Source organism: Mercenaria mercenaria, chromosome 4, assembly GCF_021730395.1.
Source record: "Mercenaria mercenaria strain notata chromosome 4, MADL_Memer_1, whole genome shotgun sequence".
Classification (NCBI taxonomy): Eukaryota; Metazoa; Mollusca; class Bivalvia; order Venerida; family Veneridae; genus Mercenaria; species Mercenaria mercenaria.
Window position 1 is genome coordinate 57162173 of NC_069364.1, and position 26044 is coordinate 57188216.

General features: G+C 32.3%; 1 protein-coding gene across 1 annotated transcript in view; it reads right to left on the bottom strand.

Annotated features, from left to right (window-relative positions):
• LOC123551819 (T-complex protein 11-like protein 1) overlaps window positions 1-18870 on the bottom strand; it is a 31971-nt gene extending 13101 nt beyond the window's left edge. Inside the window, exons 1-5 of the mRNA XM_053542220.1 lie at window positions 18809-18870; window positions 12317-12401; window positions 10884-11104; window positions 5128-5139; window positions 1173-1261 (exon numbers count right to left, since the gene is read on the bottom strand). Of these exons, the coding sequence (XP_053398195.1) occupies window positions 1173-1261; window positions 5128-5139; window positions 10884-11104; window positions 12317-12401; window positions 18809-18870 (469 nt within the window). The remainder of the gene's footprint in view (window positions 1-1172; window positions 1262-5127; window positions 5140-10883; window positions 11105-12316; window positions 12402-18808) is intronic.
• Window positions 18871-26044: the final 7174 nt, after the last annotated feature.

Below are 26044 nucleotides of genomic sequence, written 5' to 3' on the forward strand. Positions count from 1 at the left end.
TTTTATCAGGCACACAGTAAGATGTGTATAGAACTAATTCAACCTGTAATAATGATTACTTTCTCATTACATGTAATTTTTTTTTAAAAAAGGTATATGAAATTAAGTAAGGTGCACAAGTTAACCTTGATAACTTTATATATACAGCCGAACTTTGTTAACTCGAAATCAACGGGACCAGCAATATTTGTTCAAGTGATCTGTTGTATGAGTTTTCGAACAAAATTCATTATACAGGAATTTTTCCGTGACCTGATGACGAGTTTGAGAGAAGGGTGGTGTACGAATTATCGGAGTTCTAGTTAACTAAGTTTGACTGTAGTAACCTGCAGTAAAGAAATGTTAGAAGCCATATTAATTACCCAAATTGATATTTAATACTGTGAAATCATTTTTATTTGCGTAGGATGAATTTTCACGTATTTCGCGCTAGGACCGATGCGCGAATTTAAGACCACGCTATTATTATTTTTTAATTATATTTTTTCATTACTAAAATTGAAAATGCGCGAATTAAATCCCACGCGAAACAGTCCTTTTTCACATTTGCGCGAAATTTCATGTCAGCGAATTTAAATGATTTCACAGTAGGTAAAAGGAAAGTATCTCTGCATAATTTACAATATGAAGTATACATGTAAGTTTGACAATTCAATATAGAACACAACAATTATTATTCAACAAAACTGACTTAAACACAATTTAATACATGTATATCTAATCTTAGAAGCCTTGTGTGTACAGGTGCTTTACACCCAATATGCTAAAGAACTACAGAAACTCCTGAAATCTGAGCATCTTTAGTATCTTGCATCATCCTTCCGTTGGACAAGAAGATTTTCAAAGTTTTTCCCTATATAAATCTATGTAATTTATAAAAATAAACAAAGGGCCATAACTCTCTCAAAAAATTGCTGAACCAGTCTGATTTTCAGGAGGACACAACTAGGGTACCAATACATCATTCTGACAAAGTTTGGCCAAAATCCCCCCCAGTAGTTTCTGAGGAGATGCGATAATGAGAAATTGTTGACGGAGGAACGAAAGGACGACAGACCACAGACGCAGAGTGATTTGAATATTATAGCCCACCATCTAGGGATTTTTCTAGACCTCTAAAAAGGGCAGGGTGCTGCTTAAAAGGGGCAGGGTGCATTTTGCGCGTTGCATACCTTTGTCTATGAAAATCATAAGGTAGATTTCCATGTTTTTTGTTGTAATGTCTACATTGTAAGGTACTACAGAAAGATTTGCAATGAATCTGAATGTCAGGAAAAAGCATTAATACCTGTTGGTATATATAACATGCTTATCATTTATAAATACATGCAGTTTGTTTTATGTTTGCATACATTATTTTTGTCTTGAAAGTTTTCTTGATTAGAAATATACCATAAAGATACTATTGAATAATTTAATAATTCTGGTGCATATCTGTCATTATACATTCATTATATTACTAAACGTGCCGTTGATACTCGTGTATAAATGCACAATTTTTTTTAACCCGGACCCCTCCCCCGAGAATCGTGGGTGCATATTATACAAAGGTGTAGACAATTTTCCAACTTCAAAATAACTTTGTTTACGATTTTCGCCATTTTGATGGCATCTGACGATGGTGGGCTAACAATTACAAATACAAAGAAAATGCCATGTTGTACAGGCAGAAGTTGATCATATATTTCATTGAAGGGTCTCCTTACCTTTTCCAATGTGTTAAATAGTGGATAAATTATAATTTAGCTATTAATGGTTGTATTTTCCTAAATTTATAACTCTTAACATACAGGTAGCTAAGAGCACAAAGCAGGCCTGACTGGACTCGAACCTTTTAGCCATGATCAAGTGAAACACAGTGAAATTGGGAGACTAGTGCAAATTTTACATTTAACAGAACATTGGAGATTGTCAGAAACATTGCCATAAATTAAACACTATTTCATTGTTATAAAGGATTTGTTTGAAATAAGTTTGATTATATCTTAATTTTTCTAACCATGTATAGAAGTCAAGCGTTATTTATGCATTTGTAGTTATGGGACGATACCTATAATACCACAAATATTTCACTGTTTACACGCATCGCACTGTAACCTGATTACATTGATGTGTAATTTATAATGTAATGATTACGACCGAAACATATTTATCTATATTTTATATTCTAATCTAAACTTGGTGCCATTTTCATTTATATCTCACATGATCCACAATAACACAGGATTTTTATTTTGTAGTTTACTTGACATACATTATTTACTTATGTCTTATATAAATGAATGACGGAAATAATCTACCATCAAATATTGTGAGACACAATATTATTGCATCTACAAATGTGGCAACGTTACTATTCTTAATATATTATTTTATCCCGTACATGTATGTTACCTGTCTGACTAGGTGACTTACAGGTGCTTGCGTTCATGGCTTTGAATGAAAATTTTTTTTTTTGCTTTGTTATAAACATTTACAAGAGATAACAGAGTGATCTTGGCGCCCACCATTGAGCCATTTTGATTGTTCCAAATTTCAAGACTAGCCAAGCGTCAAATCAAGGTCAATTCATTTCCAGTACACATCACTGTGCATGTGGTCCATGCCTTTGTCCAAATTTGAAAAGCTGTAGCTTGAGGAAATGTGAAAGTTGGTCACAAGATCAATTTCAAGGTCAAAGTTCATTGCGGTATACAAAACTATGCATGTACTTCAAATTTGGAAGTTGACAGCTTGAGAAATGGAAGTAGTGACTAGATCAAAATCAATGTCAAATTCAATCGGGACAAAAACTGCATGTGGTCCAAATCTGAAGCCTGTAGCTTCGAAATGTGAAAAGTAGGTCACTAGGTCAATCTCCAAGATCCAAAGTTCATTATGGTACACAAAAGATGCACGTGGTCCAATTTGAAGGTTGTAACTTGAGAAGGAAATGTGAAAGTAGGTCACTCGGTCCAAAATCAAGGTCAAATTCATTTCGGAACACACAAAACTATGCATGTGGTCCAAATGAAGCCTGTACCTTCAAAAATGTGAAAGACGGTCACTATTCAATGTCAAGGTCAAAGTTTTTTTCGGTACACAACTATGCATGTGGTCCAAATTTGAAGGTTGTAGCTTGAGAAATGTGAAAGTAGGTCACTAGGTCAAAATGAAGGTCAAAATGTCATTGGGAACACAAAACTATGCATGTGGTCCAAATTTGAAGCCTGTACCTTCAAAAATTGGGTGAAAGTAGGTCACTAGGGTCAATGTCAAGGCAAATTTTTCGGTACACAAAATTATGCATGTGGTCCAAATTTAAGTTGTAGCTGAGAAATGTTAAAGTAGGTCACTAGGTCACAATGTCAAGGTCATTTTGTTTCGGTACAAAAAAACTATTGCATGTGATCCAAAATTTGAAGGCTGTAGCGTGAGAAAGTGAAAAGTAGCGTCACTAGGTCAAAATAAAGGCAAATTTCATTCGGAACAAAACTATGATGTGGGTCCAATTTGAGCCTGTTACTACAAAAAATGTGGAGGAAGTAGGTCACTAGGTCAAGTCAAGGCCAAAGTTTTCGGTGCACAAACACTAGCATGTGGTCCAAATTGAAAGGCTTGTAGCTACAGAAATGTGAAGTAGCGGGTCACTAGGTCAAAATCAAGGTCTCAACTCATGTTCAATGTTCATCTTGCCACCTCAAAACAACATTGGTGGTCCAATTTTTGAAGGATATCGGTTATAGACAAGAAAAGTTTAAAAGCTTTTCCCTAAATAAGTCCTATATGAACCATGTGACCCCGGGGGCGCAGCCATATTTTAACCCTAGGGGGATAAATTTGAACAACACTTGGTAGAGAACCACTAGATGATGCCTACATAACAAATATCAAAGCCATAGGGCTTGTGGTTTGGACAAGAAGTTTCAAGTTTATATATAAACCATGTGACACCCAGGCAGGGGCCATATTTGACCCGAGGGGGATAATTTGAACAATCATAAGTAGAAGACCATAGATGATGTCACAAGCAAAATATCAAACCTAGCCCTGTGGGTCTGACAAGAGGTTTTTCAAAAGTTTTCCCAATATAAGTCTATAATAAACATGCTTGTGACTGGGGCGGGGCAATATTGACCCCAGGGAATAATTGATCATAGTGGTAGGGACCACTAGATTGATTGCGTCCATACAAATATCAAAACATGGCTCATGTGGTGTCGGACAAGAGATTTTCAAAGTTTTTCCTATATTATAAGTCTATGTAAACCATGTGACCCCCAGGGCGGGGCCATATTTGACCCTGGGGGATAATTTGAACAATCTTAGAGAAGACCATAGTTGAGTCACATGCCAAAATATCAAAGCCTAGGCCCATTTGTGGTTTGGACAAGAGGTGGTTTTCAACGTTTTTCCTATATAAGTCTATATAAACCATGTGAAACCCGGGGCGGGGCCATATCTGACACAGGGATGGATACATTTGAACAATCTTAGTAGAAAGACACTAGAGGATGCTTATACCCAAAATATCAAAGACCTAGGCTCTGTGGTTTGGACAAGAAGATTTCAATTTTTTTACCTCCTTATACTAGTAAATTATAAGAATAAAACAAAGGCCATAACTCCACTCAATTAATGTTGAACAGTCTGATTCAGGGGGACACAATAGGGTACAAATACATCATTCTGAAAAGTTTGGTTCAAAAATACCCAGGTTCTGAGGAGATGCGATACGAGAAATTGTAACGGGGAACGGTTGGAATCAAGACGGACCACCGGATGCAGAGTGAGTTAGAATAGCCCACCATCTGATGATGGTGGGCTTAAAAATGATGTCATATAAATAAAATATCTACTTACGAACTATTACTATACTTGTGAACAGATCTTAGAGTAGCAGGTCAGTGGTAAGTGATTCAGTCAGTAACTTAATACCTATGGTAAGCTGGGGCCCTAGACATCCAGTTTGCAAAAACATGTTTCTGATCTAAAACTTAACAAGCCTTAAACACAAACCTTGCTGTTTTGTTGAAATTCATTTAAACTTTTTTTCTCATATGACCGACTGTTGCTGTATATGGGTCGTATCTGCCTTTTGTATTGTAAAGTAGCCAATCCCATCTTCATCAGATCCTCCAAACAAACTCAAATATCTCCCTGTAAACAACAATTCCATTAATTTAATACCCGATTTTAAGTTGATTATATTGAAAATGATGGTGAAATATCTTTGTAATTCTAATGTGCCAAAATATCAATTGATTTTTTAATATTTGTTGTAGTCCAAATATGTATTTCGAAAAAAGACATTGAAAAGCAATGAAACTAAAAGAAAGTTTGTTTGTTTTACATGTCAGATGCAAAACATCTTTAAATGAAGAATAGCACAATTTAATATTTTCATTGTAGTTAAACACTCATGAAAATAATTCAATAATGGAAATTATTTTTAGAATTAAAATAAATTATTATTTTTTCTCAAATTGACTGCTTATTACTTACCGTCTGCTAGTATGTTAAATGTTGTCTGTTTTTGCTAGATAACGTTGTCATGGATATTTTACACTTGGCTGATCTGAACTGGGTCATATTGATACTGGGACCAGTCGATATAATAAAATACCAATAATCTTGTGCAGTCTATAACATTGGCTAGCTACACGTCGGTAACGTAAAACTATTTACCCGCCCAGTGTTGTGTGTTGCTTTCCAAGTTGCAGGTACTGTGGGGTATCATAGTTTTAATCAGTTGTGTCGAAATGGATATAAAAGTTTTGCAATGTACATTGGCAATCCCATTCTAGCAGGCATATGTTGAGGTGCTCTCAGAATGGTGTCACTTTGCCTTGCCTTGCCTTGCCTGGCCTTGCCTAGCCTTTCCTGAACTCGTGTTGCCGTTTCGCTCATTACACGGTTTGAAACCCGAAATGGGTTAGATGGTATGCTAGACGTTCAATTGAAAATTGTTGATGTTTTGCATTTGAGTGATACAGTCTAATGTACAAAGTACACGTGTCTTGCGTTTGCTTTGCCTTTGAGTGATACCTGTTAAAAAGTGCAAGTTGTCTTGCGTTTACTTTGCGATTGGAGGATAATGTTAAAAGTACAAAAGTGTTTTGAATTGCTTTGCCTGCAGTCCGTTCCAGGTGTTATTATTGCCTCGCTCTACATGGCGAGGGTGTGATTTGACCACATCCGGTGACACCCGGGCTGGGGCGGATTCACAATTCAAAGTTTTGATGATCGAAGTTTTGCGTGTGTTACAGTTAAGTGATGTTTGAAAGCCTTGGGTTTGTGCGCTGTTCCCTCTCGGTCGACGGATTTGCTGTGCCTTTAACGGACCCTCACGGGTGAGCCATTGTTGGGGAGTCATGAGGGCCGCCGATCAACTCCAATATTGTCAATATACATACTTTTAAACCATTTTAATTAAATTATTATATGCGTTATGTTTAACATCGTTAGAAGTATCAATACAATGCTTGATGAAAGAAAGAGTGTTGTATGAGTTATTTGGTGGGTATTTGGTAAAAGAATGCATTGGCATTCAGGAATTCTGTCATACTATGAAACAAACAAAATTCAACAATTGCAAACTAATTTTTCTTTTCATGTAAAGAAATCATATTTCCATGGAAAGTAAGTTTCCATTTCCATGTCAGTATCAGAATGAAAATAACAGCTTTCTGAAAACAAAATCAAATATACATAGAGCCGTGCCATGGGGAAACCCAACAAGGGGGTTTGAGACAGCATGGATCCAGACCCAGCCTGCGCATCCGAGCAGTTCTGATCAGGATCAATGCGTTAGCTTTTAAGGTATACTGCAATAGAGAAACCGTTAGCGAAACAGTGCGTAGGATCCATGATGTGCGCTAACGGTTTCTTAATGGACAGAGTAGACCTTAAAAGCGAAAACAGCATGGATCCTGACCAGATCTGAGCGGATGCCAGGCGGGTCTGGGATCCATGATGGTCGCAAACCCACTATGTTGGTTTCTAATGGCAAGGCTCAATATGTACAACATGGGCAGGCTTTCAAGTGACCCTTGAGAAAAGTAGGAGAACAGTAGGAGCTTGAGATAAACAAGAGGGCCATGGAAGGCCCTGTATCGCTCCACTGACCAAAAGATCATCAAGATACCATTCTTGAATAAGTTTCATTAGATATGATCATAAAAATGTGGTCTCTGAATGTTAACTAGCTATCCTTTGATTTGACTCGCGATCTAGTTTTGACCCTACATGACCACAGATTCGAACTTGACTAAAGATCATCAAGTTTAACATTCTGATAAGTTCATGAAGATACAGTAATAAATGGTGGCATCTAGAGTTGGTACCAAATCTTTGCCTTTGATATGACCTAGTGACCTAGTTTCTGATCCCACCTGACCAGATTTAAACTTGAGCTATAGGTCATCAAGACTTAACGTTTGACCTAGATTCATTAAGATAAGGTCATAAATGTGGCCTTTAAAGTGTAAACTAGCTTTTCCTTGATATGAACTAGTGACCTAAGTTTTGAAACCTACAGACCCAGATTCAGTGGACCTAAGATCATCACGATTAACATTCGAAAATTCGTCCAAGGACTTTATTGAGGATAACACTCTGACAGTTTCATTAAGATGGGCGCAAAAATTGGAACTCTAGGTGTTAACAAGCTTTCCTTTGATGTGACCTGGTGACATAGTTTGACCCCAGATTGACCCAATATCCACTCGTCCAAATTTTATTAAGGGTAACATTCTGACCAAGTTTCAGTAAGATGGCGCCAAAAATATGACCGCTAGAGTGTTAACAAGCTTTTCCTTGATGTTGACCTGGGACAAGTTGTTGACCCCTATGACCCAATATCGAACTCGTCCAATATTTATTGATGGTAACATTCGGACCAAGTTTCATAAGATCGGCAAAATTGGACCTCTATGAGTGTTAACAAGCTTTTCCCTTTGATGTGACCTGGTGACCTAGTTTTGACCCCAGAGGACCAATACCGAAACTCGTCCAAGATTTTAGTTTTTTGAGGGTAACTTATGACCAAGTTTGCATTAAGATGGCTAAAAATGTGAACTCTCGAGGTTAAACAGTAACTGTGAGAAGGACGGACGACGAGGACCACAGGGTGATCACTAAAGTCACCTTGAGCACTTGTACTTCAGGTGAGCTAAAAAAGTAAAAGGAAAAGTATGAAAGTAGGAATCTGATGATAAATAGTAGGACACTTTTGAGGACAAAATCGGGAGCCGATCAAGAAATAGAAATATTAGATAGTTTAAGTTATAACAGCAAGGTGCACACTAGTGCCAAAAGAGGTCAGGTATGAAGAGGAGAGCCTCTATCCCTCGTGTGGACTGTGCGGGGAGGGATGAGGAACTAGAGGGGCCTCCCTTCTTTTATGATTTGGGGGTTACAGGGATTTCCCTTGGAAAATTTTGAAATACAGGTACAAAATGGTGGGTTTTGGGCATTTTGGTCTTAATTTTGAGGGGGTACTCTCCTCATTTTATGAGTGGGGGTCAGGCGCTGTCCCCCTTGAACTTAAAATACAGGTATGAAATGGTGAGCCAACTGGTTGCATTTATGATATAAAAGTTGATGGTATGGAGGCGTGGTATTAAGTCATTGGTCCCCCTTGAACTGATGAAATATGGCACGAAATGGTGTGAGTATGGTACATTTTTTATTGTAAATTTTGAGGTATAGGAGGAAGGTATCCAAGTCCTTTGAGGGGAGCCAGGAGGCTCCCCAGAACATTTTGAAACAGGTACAAAATGGTGGGGCTCTGGAGCATTTATCTTAATTTTAAGGAACTGCGAGGGTTCTCCTCATTTTAGTGGGGTGTAGGGAGTGGGGGGGGGGGGGTGGGAGGAGATCAGGATGTTCTCCCTTGGAAAAATTTTGAAATACAGGTAAGAAAAGGAGACCATCTGGTGCACTGTTTGGTTCGAAATTTGAAGAAAAATATTAAGCCTTTGCCAAAATAGTTGGGTGCAACTTTGATGGTATAGGTTCACTACCAGAAAAACTTGGAGGGGGTAGTGGGGCACCCTCGCCCAATCTGGACCTGGGCCGAATCTTTTTATTTACACCGCTGGACTAATTCAAAAAAGATATGGTTGTCTATTTCATGATTTGCTACGAGGGTCTCATGTTCAAATAGCTACCTGTTACCTCTTATGCTAATATCAATGTCACTACATGTATTAAACTCCCATAACAAAACTGGCAGAGGTTTTTTTTTGCATGCATATAAGAAGTCCGACACTAGCAGCAGTCAAAGGTCTATAGCCTTACCAGTATACACCATCGGTCCCATTTAGTATGTAAACAAAAAAACATTATCACAAACAGAACTAACAACATTTGTAACATAGTTCTTCTCTTTTTTATTATTAAAAGTAGCGAATGTATAGTTTTTTAAACAAGAGGTCATGAGGACCCTGGATCGCTCCTCACTGAGTAACATGAGCTACTGTTAAAATGGTCAAATGAAGATAAAATATTAGGAAAGTCAGTAGGTCACATTCATATCAATGAAATTCAGTTTTACGATTTGTGTGCAAACAACTGTGATATGTCATCCAAAATTCAAGGCTGTATCTTAAAAACAAGATAAGAAGGTCGTAGTCAAGGTCAACAGTCAAGTTACATCATATTACTGGGGGTCATCAGGTGTAATTAGATTTGAAAACAGTCTTGGAAATAGGATCAGTGATCTTTTAAGTATTTTCCTATATAACTCACATAATAAAGAAGTTACCAGGGCGGGGATCGTTAAACCCAGGGGCATAATTTGAAACAATTTTTGTAGAGGACTATTAGACAATGAATCATACCAAAATTAAAGCCCTAGCGTCAATGGGTTCAGACCAAGAAATATTTTAAAGATTTTTCCTAAATAAGTCTATATAAAAACTTGGGACCCCCAGGGAGGGCCTCTTTTCACCCAAGGGGTAAAAATTTGAACAATTTGGTTGTTGGACCATAAGACATGCTAAAACCAAATATCCAAAGGTCAAGTGTTTTGGTTTCGACAAGAAGATTGAACTTTCATATATAAGTCCTATGTAAAACTGGAACCCAGGGGGCCGGGCATATTTGACCCTAGGGATAATTTGAAATCTTGGTTGGGACCCACTAGATGAGTACAGTAACAAATATCAAAGCCCTAGGCATGTGTGGTTTGTTACAAGAAATGTTCAAAGTTTCCCTAGATAAGGTCTATATAAACCATGTGACCCCCGGGGCGGGGGAATATTTGACCCTAGGGGGATATTGAATAATTTGGTAGAGATAGAGGACCACTAGATCGATGCTAAACCAGAATATCAAAGCCCTAGGCCCTGTGGTTGTGGACAAGAAAAGATTTTAAAGTTTTTCCTTTTGGTGCCATGGCAACCAGCGTTCTGCATTGAATTCAAATCTTTGGACAATTTTGGAAAAGCGGGCCACCCACGGGATCATCCTGTGTAGTTTGGTTTTTGTATTCTGCCAGTGGTTTCAAGAAGAAGATTTTTTTAGGAAATTGTTGAACGGACGCAACAATCCCGACGGACAATCAGCGCGGTGGTCCACAATAGCCTACCTGTCACTTCGGACACAGGTGAGCTAAAAAGTAGGAAAAAAGTAGGAAGAGACCTTAAAAAAGTAGAAAAAGTAGGACTACGTGAAAGCCTGCATGAAGGGCAAGTGGTTTACTATATGTGGGCCCCCACAAAAATATGGGCGGGACAGACTTAAAACAGGACTTAGGCAGGACTTGGCAAAGCTTTTTGCTGTTTGTGCGATAACTTATAAGTAACTCTATCAATGCTTTATAATGTCGCAAATTGACCAATGAAACCAAAAACTACAGTTTTATTTTTTTGGTCTCAAGATGGGAACCATGAACTTACTTGAACAAAGGTACAACATCCTTCATCTCTTTTAGTCTGGCTATACGATCATCCCTAGCAGGAGCACATAATTTACCCATAATGCCTATCACATAGTCCGAATAGTAATAAATGTCAAATGCATCGTTCTCAAGCTTCTGCTGAATGAGATCAAGATCGAGAACTTCTTCAATTTGCGACTTCAAGTATTTATGCTGTGGTAGCAAGACTGACAGCAAACTCTGAAAATGATCATTGCTGAACATGACTGTATATAGTACTTGGTTTTTAAGTTATTCTTTTATTAGTATTTCTAATATAGATCTGCTCTACCAGATGCTAATAGCTTTGCAACTATTCTCGGTCAATGACGAAACAAGACTTTTTATGGAAGTAAAAATAGCACACAACCACAGTAAAGAATAGTAAATAATGTTATTGTCAACAAGATCATAAGCAGATAAAACCCTTTGAAACTTATCTCTTAATTAGAAGGATCTTTTCAGATTATCATCTTAGTAAAAAGCTGAGGTGGAATGTCACCAAATTTACAACGCAGCATAGTTCAGGTTAACGAAATGTATTTTTATTGTATTTATCCCTTAGCCTGCTGGAGGCAAGTGATTCTGCCTTTGAAATGAGTGCAGACCAAGATCAGCCCGACCATCCATGCAGACTGATCATGGTCTGCACTGTGCACCATTCAGTCAGTAAATTTTTGGTAAGCACCCCTTTTAACAGTTAATGGTACTGTTTGTCAAAACTGAAAGATGGAAAAGATCATTATAGAAATTTAGCAGGGTAAAAGTAAATGATTATTTTATCTATCTATAAGAAGAGACATTGCTCTTACAAAACGTGATAAAATTTGAATCTTGAGTAAGTAGTTGCTATACAAAAGAATTAAGAACTAAAAGAGAATGAATAATATTAGCTTTCTATAAAATAATCTAAGACTCAAAAGAGAAATGAAATTATATCAGCTTCTTTATTCATAATAGTATTAATACACATAGCCTGCTTAGTTTCTCTTATACCCTGATATTAATAATCACTGACAAAGAAGACTTCTGCAAGCTCATAATGCATTCTATCTATACTAGAATTTAGGAAAGTTTTACTGCAGAACCCTTCCCATTCACCAGAATTTACCATGACAAGGTAACAATCACTGTGACATTCAATATAACATTTTTTTTGTCGGCTTTTAAGCAAACTGACAGGTGCGCGCTTTCCAGCTTTAATGGTGGAGAGAAAAAAATCCTGTCTACCGCAGAGCATTATTTCCAGGCCTGGGAGAACACCTAGGTAGAATCATAGCCAGCTAAATTGTTTCCTCCAATGAAAGAAAAAGAGCAGGGCTCAAACAAATTAACTTAAACAGGGGAAAGTGATGCTATGTCAGCTACCAAACTTCTCAGACACAGAGGTCCACTATGGAATTTGGAAATTACCTCTTTCACTTCTTTAATCAATACAACTGCATGTCCAAAGTTTGGTGGGTCCTCATTCAGCTTTTCCACGAACGCATCCCAGATGCTTTGGGGATAAGGCCTTTACCTGCTTGTGTAAACTTTGCAAAAAGAAACACATTATTTTGGACTGTAATGTTAATGTATATTTAAAAAACTGACGTATTACTTTTAGCTGATGTATTCGAAAATTTTAGAAAATTATGTTTAGAGTACTACAAATTAGATCCTTGTCATTTTTTTAGTAGTCCTGGGCTAGCTTGGGGGAAATGAAAAAATGCTGGAAATTAATTTAGTTTTAATAACTGATATTGATTGTATTTTTTTATTAAAAGGGATGAGGGGAGGAAAAGTTATATTTCAAACAGATACAAAAAGCAAACAATAAAATATGAAAGATTATTATCCTAAACTTGCAGCAAAAATTATGTACCTCGACGCCAAAAACCTTTAGGGTTGGGTATGTGTAAACCCTTTGCCCTCTGGAAACTTTAAATTTATATCTAAAAAAACAATTCAAAAAAAATTAATTGAAAAGGTTTAAAAAGTATTTTATATTTAAATGTGATCTTGAATATCAAAGGATTACAAAAAACCCAAAAACGATTATCCTTTAGCCCAAAAAAATTAAAAACCGACAAAGGCTTTCAATTATAGTAAAATTTTAAAGAAGAATTTAAATGGGAAAAAAGTAATGTAAAAAAATTAGTTCCAACTTTAATGAAAAAAAAAAAATTAGTGGGTTTTTTATAAAAATCTTAAAACTATTACAAATGGGTTAAAAAAGTAAAAAAATACAAAATTTAACTTTGCGAAGCCCTTGGGTTAAAAAAATATATGATTTAAATCAAAAAAGATCAAAAGCAAAAAATTTTCATTTAAAAAAGACTTTTTAAGTTAAGAACAATTCTTATTCGGTAAGACGATGGAGAATTTACGCAAGAGGATTAATATTAAATTAACCATGATAAAAACCCTTTTATTAAAAATATAGCCAAACCTTCATTTGTTATTTCAACGATGTTTAATTTAAACCCTTTTTTGGGAATTTTTCAAAAATAAAAGAAATTTTGTTATTAAACGCCCTTTTATGTGGAATGTGTTTTTTAGATTTTTCAAATATTTAATGTATGATTTTCATTATAATTAAAAAGGGGAAAAGTACGAGGGTAATTGAAATTATTATTCACTGCCCTATTCATTTGTTATGAAAAAAAAACCAAAGTGCTTTGAGGATTTTTATAAGGACAAAGATTTATTTGATAATGTGATTACGATAACAACTCAAAAATTTTTTTTCGAATAATAAAAAAGTAATTTGGAAAAAATTTTAAGATGAAGCTGCCGCATTCCCATTGTTGAATTTGTCGGATTAAGAAGTAAAAGTTTAAAATTTTTTGAAACAAATTAATATTAAAAAATGTAAAGGAATTTAAAAAATTGTTGTTAAAAAAAACAATAGTTATAAAAAAATTTCAAAGAATTTGTTTTTTCAACCCAAATAATACACCTTTAAAATTTTGTTCTGAAAGCAAAAATTTTTCCGTTAGTTTTAAATAAAAATTTTTTGTTTGATGATAAAAGATAGATTTTTTGTAATGGTATTGTACATTGCTTATTCTTAAATTAAAATTTTAAATTTAATTTAAATTTTAATACCAAAATTGTTACTGAATATTTTTAACGTTTTTTTAAAAAAATTTTAATATAAATAAAATCTTTATTTTAAAAATTTTTTTGATAATTAATAGAAAAGATTTATTTTTTTTGTTTTTTTACATCGTAACTTTGAAGAATTTCATTTTCTTTTTTTTAGTTGTATTTTGCTTTCCTTTATTAATTAAATTTCACAAAAGAATGTTAAAAAGCAATTAAAACTAAATTTTTAATTATTGCCATTTTGAACAAACCGGACTAGCATTTACAGTTTTTCCCTTGAAATAAACCACTATCAGTATCTTAGTATAACAGTTAAGAACAAACGGAGGTTTTCTTTTTAATTGTTTTTCTATTTGTCTTTCATTTTATTATTTTCATTTATATTATTAATATTCCCATTATATTAATTTTCCAGTTTAAAAAAATGTCCTTTTTTGTTAAAAAAAATTTTTAAAAAGTTTGTTCATTTTTTTTCATTTTTAATTTTTTTTTTTATACAATAAAAATAAATGTTTATCCTTTGTAAACTTTTAATTTTAAAAAAAAAAAAATATCCCCAAAAAATCTTGTTTTGCTTGATATTGAAAATTGTTGTATTTTAATTTGGTATATACTGAATTACTTTTTTTGGGGAGGAAAATCCCAAAAAGGGTCGAAAACTATTATTTAAATAACAGACCAATGTGTTCCGGCCAAAGAGTCGTCCAAAATTTATAATTTCCCCACTGTCCCTTTTTCTTTTTAATTTAATAAATTTTTTCTACTAAACACTCCCCCAAAGTTTTTAATTTTTATGGTTCCCCCTTGTTCAATTTAAAAGTTAGATATTGGTTTGTTTAAAAATTTTTTTTTTTTTTAATTTGGAATTTGTCTGAAAGGTTTTTTTGAAAATCATCTGTAGCCCCAAAACCTTTGGTTCCGGGGGAAATTTAAATTCCCCCTGGCCATGCCCCCTTACCACTTAACAAAGGTAACAAAGGTACCCCTAGACTAGCAGCCAACATCCCTAAAAACCCACCGCTTTTTTCTGTTTTTGTTTTAAATTTTAAAATCACTCCAGTTTCCTACTAATTGTTTTTCTTTGTTGGGTTAAAAAATGGTATATCTTTTTTCTCTTTCATTAGTACTGAAATCATCCCATTCCCAAGTATTCAAAACACCGTATGGCCAGCCCAGAGGGGCCCCCGATGCCAAAGGGGGGCTAATATTTTGGACTATTTTTGTGCCATTGGAAGAATTGTTTTCCAAAAAAAACCAGCCAAGCCCCTAAAAATCCGCCATTTTGACCTTGATGGACATTTTTTTTTTTAAAATTTTTAAATTTTCAACCCTTCTTATTTGCAACAGCTTTTTTAATTTGATTTTTTGTTTTTTTTTAAAAAAGAAAGGGGAAAAGTTTCCATGTTAATTGTTTTTTTTTTTAAATCAAAAAGTTGTGGAATTTTTTATTATAAGCTTGTGCTAATTTTTCTTTTTCCATCTTTGGGTTTAATTTTATATTCAATATAATTTTCCCTTTAAAATTTAAATTTTATTCATTTTTTTAAACATAACAAGTTTTTTTCCAATAGATTATTTCAACTTTTTTCCTCAATAATACAATTGCGTAAATACGATATCTTCAGGGGGAAGGTTTTAAACTTAATTTTTAATTAATTGCTTGGATCTTCTGTAGTTATTCCCTTTTTTAATCCAAGTTAAAATGAAAAAATCCAAATAAACTTTTTAAGTTTGATCTATTTAGCAGACCCCCGGTATCTTTTATTTTGTTTATAATAATAATTAATTACTACATATATTTTGATTACTTGTATATTCGTTTTGGATAAAAAAAACCATTCAAACTTAAAGCGCAAGACCAAAGTGCAATTAAATCATCATTTGCTGTTTAAAGTTTAAATGATCTAAAAAATTGGATTATGTATTTGGCATTACTTTTATATCGTTGTAAATAAACAAATACATGTTGGGGTTTTTTTGTTAACCGCTTTTTCTAAAAGTTGTATTAATCTTTTGTGGTCACTTGTTGCATCATCTTTCCCGAAGGTATGACCTTTGTTTTTTTAAAAATCTTTCAGTATAATTAGATAAAACCCAAATTCTTTAAAAATTAAAGGGGAAACCCATGAATTTTTTTTGACTTTTAATACCGGGATCAGCAGCATAAGCTCTAAAAATTAATTCACATTTTGTCAGCTGATGTTATTAAAATTTGATTTGGAGGTAAAATATTATTTTCTAAACCCTAAAAAAAAGAATAATTTTTTAAAGGGAAATTTTTAGTGTTTACCTCACACCACTTGGATAATTTCTTTCTAAAGCGAAACCATATTATATCCAGTTTGGTCACCCTTTTTTCAGAACAGCAGTAGTACAAAGAGATAAATTTTTTGTTCCAGTTGATTTTGATAATCTTCAGAATTTAAACCAAATCTTTACATTATACCTTAAAAAATTATTACAATCAAAACATTTTTCCATTTTTTTTAAACCACTAACTGACATTAATAACTGCATTATTATTAAAGCTTTTCTCCATCGCATAAATTATTACATTAAAATTTATTAACTTTAAAACTTACTTCAAAATAACCTTTAAAACAAAAAATATGAACTTTATCATTAATTGAAAAGTGATACCCCTTTTTTTTTTTTGTTTTTAAACATTATTCCCAGGACAGAAAAAGGCTGTATTAATTGAATAGGATTTAATTCTTTTTCACAATTGTTTTTTTCTAAAATTAATATTATAATTATTTTATTTTTTATTTTATTTTTTATTTTTATTTTTTATTAAAGTTAAACTTTATTTTTTATTTTTTTTTTATAATTTTTAATCTGTTAATACTTTTTTTTTGGAGTTGAAGTTCCAGATCCTAAAATATTCATTTATTCTATATAATTCCTCCCTTTATATTTTTATTTTATTTTTTTTACGTTATTCTTTTCTTGTAATTTCCTTAGAAATTTAAAATTTACCAATCCCGGAGCAGGTTTCTTTTTAAATTTTTTTCAACTTTTTAAACTGCAGCTAAATTTAAATTTCTGTTCCAACCTTTTTTTTTTTTCCACTTTTAACGCAGTTTTTCTGGTTTCCAAAGTTTTTTTTCCACTGGCAATTTTGAAGAGCAACCCCGCTAAAAACAATTTCGTTAAAGTGTCAAAGTACCTGTACCATGTATGATTTCTTCTTCATCTGAGCTCAACAAAAATTTTAAATTTTCCCTTTATTTTGTCATAACTTTCTTGTACTTTATATAAAACTAAAATTTACAATTTCTATTAAAATTAATTTTTTTTAAAAAGTGAAAATTGTTTAAACCTCATTAAATTAATTTTTCTCCCAAATACATTGTAATATATATTTTAATTGAATTTATAATTATTTATTAATTTCAGAATATCCAACCTTTGTGGTCTTTTGTAAATGGTAACTTTTTTAAATTTTGCAGTATTAAAAGTAGATAAATCCTGAAATTACCATCACAAGTGAATTATCAAAAAGATCACAATGAATGTAAATTGTATACAGATTATTATATTTGGTGTGTATTTCCCCAACAGTATTTTTCCTTTTTTTTTTTCAAAATCCCAAGAAATGTATAAAAATTTGACATTTTTAAAATCCAACATAAAATTTTCTGTAATTAAAATAAAAATCTTAAAACTACTTAAATCAAATTCCAAACTTTTTGGAGCAATGTTGTTTTTCAAATTCATAATCATCATTACTTATTAATTTTCCCCCTAATATAATTTTTAATACTGTGAAATTTAAAGAACCATTTGTAAATAGATTTCTTTCCAACCCTTACCTTTATTATAACGAATTTTTTTTTATCTTTCATCACAAATATTATCCAAGGTGGGTCATAGGTTAATCTACCCAAAACCCAACAACATAATTTTGTTTTTATTAAAATTAAGAACGACTAAATCTGTTTGTAAAATCATCGGATTTTTTTTATTATCTTTAACTGTTTCAAAGTAATACTTTTTTTTGTTCCATTTATTTTCAAGAAAAATATTTTTTATATAACATTTCATGTTGTTTGGTAAAAGTGTTTCTTTTTTAATGTTATCAATTTTTTAAAACCTTCATTTTTTGTTCTTCTTATTTTTCCGCATAAATTAAACCCAAATTTAACTCCAACTTTTTAACCAATTTTTCTGGATTACATGGACAAACGTCAAAACCCTGCCCTTTAAATTTATTTTTTTTAAATTTCATAGATCTTTATTGATAGGTAATCCGATGTTTGTTAATTTTTGAATATTTTTATAGAATAAAATTGAATATTTTTTTTTATTGTTAATCTTTTATTAATCAATCATCAAATCATCATTACTTCATTTATTAATTACTTTTTTTCCCAGTTTTTTGACCCTTAAAACTTTTAATTTGTTTTGCCCAAAAGTTTATTTAATTAAAAAATTAAATTACCATTTGTCCATTTGGTAAAACTTTATAGGGTTTTTGATTTTTTCCTTTCCATTGTGAAGAATACCAAAATATGATTTAACCGTTCTTTGTATTTTAAAAAATTCCCCTTTTCAATTTTAATTCTTTTGCTTCTTTTGTTTTCTGGATTTTTGTCTTATTTGCCTTTATTGGACCATTTAATTTTTAAATATCTTCAGTAAACCTTTTTATTTCCTCAAGATTTTTTTTATTATTTTTGGGATAAGATTTTTGCATTTAAAAGGTAAAAACGTTTCAGACGGTTTGTAATATTGAATTTTTCTATAAATTAACACCAGAAAAGCTCTAAATTACTGTAGGTTTTTTCTTTTCTTTTGGTTTTGCCCCCAAACTTTTCTTCAAATTCTTTGTTCTTCGGGAAATTCTCTAGTGTTTCAAACCACCATTTTCTCATCCAAACCCAATGATCCTTCGATGGTAAAAATCGTTTTGGTTTTTGGGAATAGCTCTTCCAATTTTAGATTTTCTGTTCTTGTATTTATAGAAAAAACTGTTTGGAAATTAAAATGCCATTGTTTTTTAATTTTCCAGGAAATGCTTTTAACTGATTGAAAATTCTTCTTTTTGCTTTTTATTCCCTTTAGTAATTGGCTTATAAATTTCAGATACATTCCGATTTTTAGCTTTTTTTTAATTTTTTTTTCTCATTATTTTTCTTAAGACTCTATCTTTTGCCCGACTAATTTTTTTCTTATTCTTATTTCATTAAGTTTTGATTGCATTTTTATAATAAAGTAAGTAATGTAAAATAAGTAAGGTAATGTAAGATAATGTATTTTTATATATAAATGGAAATTTTAAATTTTGATACAAAAAGTGTAAATCCCTACTTTAAACAACGTTTCCTTTTTTGCCGGATTCATGTTTTTGAATGTTAAATGTTGATCTTTTGGATCTGGAAAAACAAATACTTAATGCATATACTCCGAAAACCCTTATATTTATGATAAATTAAAATTATTGCTAAAAAACCCCGAACATTTTAAATATCAGATTTAATTAAACCCCAAAATTTAAATTGAAAAAAATTAAAATAGATCCCAAAAGAAATACTTTAATATTCAGTGATTAAACCAATTGAAAACCTGTGAGAATCTTGAATAAAAAACAAAAAGTATAATATTTGATGATTTGTATGTGAAAATAAAAAAGTTCAAAATGAAAAAACAAAAAAACTTTATTTAGGACGTCCAAAAAATTTTTGTTTATTTTTTTAAGCCGTCTTATATAAAAAACAAAAGATATCCGATTAACTGTTCACATTATATTTTATTTGAAAGTCCCGGGAAAGAGAAAAGAAATGATTTGTAATGAACAAATATTAAAACCCCAATGTTTTGCTAATGCAACAAATCAAAAATTGATTTCTTATATTTTGACAAACCCAAGGGAAATTTTTTTTAAAAAACTTTTCTGGTAAATATAAATAATTAATATTGGGGGGGTTTTTAAAAATAAGAACAAAAAAGGAACCCGGCAGTTAAAAAATTAAATTTTTATATTGATTAAGTGATTATGCTACTAAAAAAACAATTTAAAAAAAATTAAAAAAAAGGCGGCTTCACAGAAATAAGAAATTGATAACACAATGAACAGAGCTTAGATATGGGGGGTAATAATCTTATAAACCTAGGGGATCCATAAACCAAGATGCATTTTCAAACGTTTATGTTTAAAAAATTCAAAAATGAATAATGATATAATCTGAAGCATCAAATTATAAAACAAACACTAAAGCCCGAAGTAAGAATATTAAGAATTAACAAAAGACTTTAAAAAACAATTCATTATTTAAAAGTTGAATTCAAGATAAAATTGAAAAAAAAAGAAAGCATGGTTATTCATTAAAGAACTTTAAAAAAATTGATTTGACAGATGCAACTAAAAGAAGTATTTCGGTTAATTTTAAAAATTTTTTTCACTCAAATTCAAAAAATTAAAAATGTATGATTAAAAAATGAAAACTAAAAGACAAGATTATTTAGGCTGAGAAAAAATTTTCAAAATAGTATCGTTAGAAAACAAACAAAAAAAAAAACTAAAACTGAAATGAAAATAAATAAAATTTATTTAAAATTAATTTCAAAAAAACTTGCGAATATAAATCTGAATGGAAAAGGGGAGTTTAAAAAAAGGGGATGATCATGACTAGATTAGAAACCTTTAAAAAAAAATTAATTTAAAATAGATGACTTTAAAAAAAAAATTTGAAATTGGATTAGTATTGTTTACAACCGTCATAATTTAAAGAAAGCAGACTTAAGTAATATTACAAAAAAAAATTTCAAAAATTTTAATGAATTGAAAGCTAAAGTTGAAAAAATAAAAGTGAACTGGACTTTTAGTTTAAAAATCAGTTTAAAAAAAGAATTAAACACTGTAATTTCTAAAAAAATTTTACACAATTAATGTCGTTAGAAATTTTTAAAAAACAACTTCGGAACTTTATTAGTACGGTTACACACTCACAATTTAAAGACGCGGAATTATTTCACTTACAGGTTTATTACAAAAAGATATTAATGAATTTAAAGATAAATTTTAAAGAAAAATTAATGATGAAATTAAAAAAAAATAAATATCGGACCTGTAGTTGAAATTCACTAAAAAAGGGAAAACATTACTCTAATACTCAAAAATTTTTATAATCCCAAGAAATTTCAAAAGTAAAAAATGTTTTCTAAAACAAAACACAATTTCTGAACAAAAGGGGGTGTTGCAATTTATCTGCTTTGAAATTGCTACAAAAAAACGATTGTGATTTTTGCTGAAAAAATTCTTCAACTAAAAAAAATGATAAAAAAATAGAAAAAAGGTTTTGAGGAAGTGGGAATGAAGTGTTTTCTTCGAATACTATAATAAAAAAATTTTATTGATTTCATAAAAATGAAAAAGTATTTTAACCCTCATGGTGCCTGGATATATTCACATTGAAAACTATCGGGCGAACTATATAAATAATTGAATTAAAAACCCGGGAAATTTTTGTAGTTTTTAAAATTTTTTGCAAATAAAAAAAAAACTAAAAAGCTGTACCAGATGTGCTTTTGAGAGGTGTGTTTGTGGTCGAAAAAACCGGGGTTTATTAATAAATATTTAAAATTTATTAACGGGTTCGAGCCCCGTAGGGGGAAACCCTATAAACCCACTAAAACCCCTATCACATTTTATTTTAGGGGTGGGTGATAAGATGATCAAAATTTTTGTTAAAATTTTCAATCTGTAAAAATTTTGCGCTGAGGACTTAACATGACAGTTTATATCTATTTTTAAGAAAAAAAAAAAAGATTTATTTTAAAACAAGGGCAATGTTTGATATTAAACCCTTTTAACGATTCAGCATTACAGAAGTAAATTAGCTTTTGAAGGAAGGTTTCATCAGATTCTAATACGTGAACTATATTTAAGACCGAATTTAAAAAAACTTTTAAATTAATCTTTAAACGATTGCGTGATTTTCACAACATAAAAGTATTATGTATTCAATCATGTGTTCCTAAGCATACTCAAAGGTTGAGTGTTTTTTGTTTTTTTGACTTAAATTTGTAATACTTGTTTAATAGTGTTAAAAAAAACAAAAGCCGGTTTGTCATTTATTTTAAAACCGACCCAGGAGAATTTATTTCGTGCCACCCGAGCCGGGGTGAACCATTTCTTTTCCCAAAAAGACCTCATTGTAGGTCCCATACAGTGGTTTTTTTAAATCATCAAACCTCCCCGGGTTTTGCAGCCCAAAACCCTTTAACCCCCTTGTTCTTTCCTGCCCAAACCCTTTGAAATAAGAAAAGCGAAATAAAGGGAATTCAGTGCTATTACAACATTGAGGAAAATTCTTTTGTGCACAACCCGTCAATTTTATAACAGAGGCGAACCGTTAACAGACAAGGCATCCAGTCACAAACCCAAATGCAACTCCTTTAAAAGACAAGGAAACGAGATCGCTTTTCCCAACTAAGCATAACGAACACGTTTAATGTATAAAAAATTGAAACCCGGGTTTTATTTGTGTATATTCTTTATTTTAATAGTGTTATGGTTTGAATTATCATAATTTTATTTTTTTGGTTAAAATTTATTCAATTTCTTTTTGTTTTTAAATAATAAAACCCAAAAATAATTTTATTTTTTAATTAATTAAAATAATTTGTATGAATTTTAATTACAAAAGGGGGATATTTCTTGTTTTTAAAAAAAGAGGGATAAATTGAAATAAACCCGACCTTTTTATATTTGTTTATTTAGCATTTGGTTTTCGGTCTAATTATTTTTTGTTTGAAATTTTTTTGTTCATGGTAATTATTAATGTTTTTTTGGGATTGATAATTTTGTGCCCTTTCTAAAGCTTTAACAGTTTTTTATCATGTAAAGGTTACAAACAAAAGGAGTAAAAGAGTAATTTAAAAAGAAAATAAAAAGTGGGCTAAAATTTAACCACATTATATTTTACTTCCTGTATTTTTTAGGCCAAAATTTTCTAATTTTTTCCTCGGTGTATGTTTAAAATTTTTAAGTGGAAACTATTTTAAATAAAGACATATGTTTTTTTCTTTTTAAAAATCTTTAATTAATATTTTTGTTAAATGAGGTTTTTTTTTGGGTTTAAAACTGTGGGTTTTAATTGCCCGGGATTGGTCGTCGGACAAGGGCAAAAGGTCAAAAGAGGTTGGATTGACTTCGCACAAACAATTTTATACACTGGGGCGTGCCAACAGATGTAAAAAAGATAGCGTTTTAAAAGAAAACAAGGTACTATTATATGACATTTCACATTATAACCTTGCAATTTTAACATTCAAAACCCCCCTGTGGATAAAAGCCTTTATCTACATTTATCTTAAAATAAACACTCGACTAATAATATTAAATTTCAAAATAATGTTATATAGTTTAAGGTGATATCTTACGTTTATTTATTTATTTTTTTTATTTTCGTCTGTTTTTTTATTAATCAATACTATCGATCCGCTCACATCGGGCGCCTAAGGTATTATGATTTATTAATGTACAATCTGACACTAAATAATCCTTTTGTCTAAAACTCACGCATGCGTATTGCTTAAAATAATCTTAAGACGTAAAGTTTAAACATTTACCTGTAACTCGCTGTGCCGTGACAAAATGTATCGTCTGCTTACAGTTTATGAAAAAAAAAGTTTATGTGTCCGTTGTCACTATTATTCTGAAATGATAATTGTTAATGATCTGTTATTTTTATTGACATTACAAAAAACGTTTGAAGGCATGGAAGTTAGGGCATAAAAATTAGGACATGAAAGTTAAGGGACATGAAAGTTGGGGCATGAAAGTTAAGGCATGAAAGTTTAAAAGAAACTTCTTCAGCAAGATTTCTCATTTCTGTTTGAGCCTCAGAGGTGTACGTATCGTTAAAAATGACTCACTAATGTCAATTTTGTTACAAAAACTATGTATGGCTTCAAGACTTGAAAGACATTTAAAAGTTAAACATACAAGTTCATACGCAGAACAAAGTACTATCAGTCAGCAGCAGCAGCAGGAATATGGGTTCTATAAGCAGCAGCAGCAGCAGGAATATGGGTTCTATAAGCAGCAACAGCAGCAGCAGCAGCAGCAGCAGGAATATGGGTTCTATAAGCAGCAGCAGCAGCAGCTTCCACCTCAGGAAACATTACAAGAGGATCCTAAGAACATTGCGGTTCTCCAACACCCCTTTACCATGATGGTTTCTGGTCCAACAGGTATATTTGAATTAAATCACGAATTTTAAATAAATATAAATGACTGTCATTATTGAAAATAAATGTAAGTTTGGTTAAACCTAAACATAATTTTATAACTTTTCAGCTTGTGGAAAAACCACTTTTAAGAAGGACTTGCTGTTGAACCATACAACTAGAATTCAGCCAACAATACAGAGAATAGTGTGGCTTTACAAAAGGTGGCAACCCCTGTATTCAGTAATTCAAAGATCCGTGTTACCGCAGGTTGAATTCGTTCAAGGCATTCCATCAGACCTCGAGGACGACGATTTCTTTGATCCTAGACTCAACAACTTGCTCATTTTGGACGACCTGTTTAGTGAAGCCGGAAAGGATAGGAGGATTACCGATTTATTCACTGTGGGATCGCACCATAGATCTCTATCTGTGATTTCCATCAACCAAAATTTATTTGCCAACAAGGATCCTACTCAAAGGAGGAATTGTCATTATTTAGTCCTGTTTAATAACCCGGTTGATCGCCAATCTGTAATGACATTAGCTCGACAGATGTACCCGGGTAATACTGAGAAATTCCAGAAAGCTTTCGCAAAAGCTACAAAGAATCCTTATGGGTATTTGCTCGTGGACTTGAAACCTTTTACGTCAGAAAATGACAGATTGAAATATGCCACAGAATGGTCAGCAGACAATTTGAATCAAGACATAAACGCATTGACCAATCAGATGCAAGAGCGTAAGGAAGGCGGTATAAAAGACCAAAACGTTGGAGGCATGGATCATTTGTCAGTTGGAGCTCAAACTGTTCGCATCGAGGATACTTCGGAAACTGAAGACGAAATGGCTGAAATGGGACATGCTTGTGACGACTGCGGTTTACTTTTTTTATAGCCCCTATGACATTCATAGGCACGTGAAAAGTGGCTGGTGTCCAGAAAACAGTGAGCCTCCCTCTAAAAGGGCAAAATTAGAAGATGAAATTGATGATGACGTGGAAGATAATGAGGGTTATAAACATCTATGGCACCTTGCTCAAACCTGTAACAAAGACAGGTTCAGTAAATTATATGACCAATATGTTGACGATGGAGAAAACAAAGATGACGCAACAGACATGGCAACACAAAGGGCACAACCATACGCAGAGAAAAAATTCTTTGAAAGATACAGATCGTTGCTCGAAATATAATGGTTTCCACTGTTGACAAATACTACCCATCGTGCCATAGTTGAACAAATAAAGGATTTCCGCAGTAAAGGAGCCAGCTTGACATCTGCAGTAAAAAGGGTCTTGAAGAAAAACAAAAATGCCTTTGAAGACCTGTTTGAGACGGAGGATAATGATGAAAGTGATGAAGATGGAAGCGAAAAAGATGAAGACACAGATAGGGAGGATTCGCGGATAGTGAGGATTAAAAACGTTCGGCATTAAACGTCTCATTCATTTATTGTTTGAACACTGTACTGTGAAGACATGGCTCCGTGGGAGGATTATTTAAAGCAAATCTATTTTAATCCTAAACACCCTGGTAGTTTTTCTGGCCCACAGAAACTTTATAAAGTGGTGAAACAGGAAGGAAAATTTGACATCAGGATGCGCAGAATATGAAACTTCCTGCAAAATCAGAAATCCTACAGCTTACATAAACCCGTGAGAAGACGGTTTAAAAGAAATCATGTGGTGAGCGCTGGAATAGATGACCTACGGATGGCTGATTTGTTCGACATGCAGAAATACGCAAAGTGGAACGAAGGATATAAATATATCTTACTGGTTATTGATACGTTCTCCAAGTACGTTTGGCTACGTCAGGAGACGATGTAGCGGATGCATTCAAGGACATTTTGTCTAAATCTGGCCGAACTCCT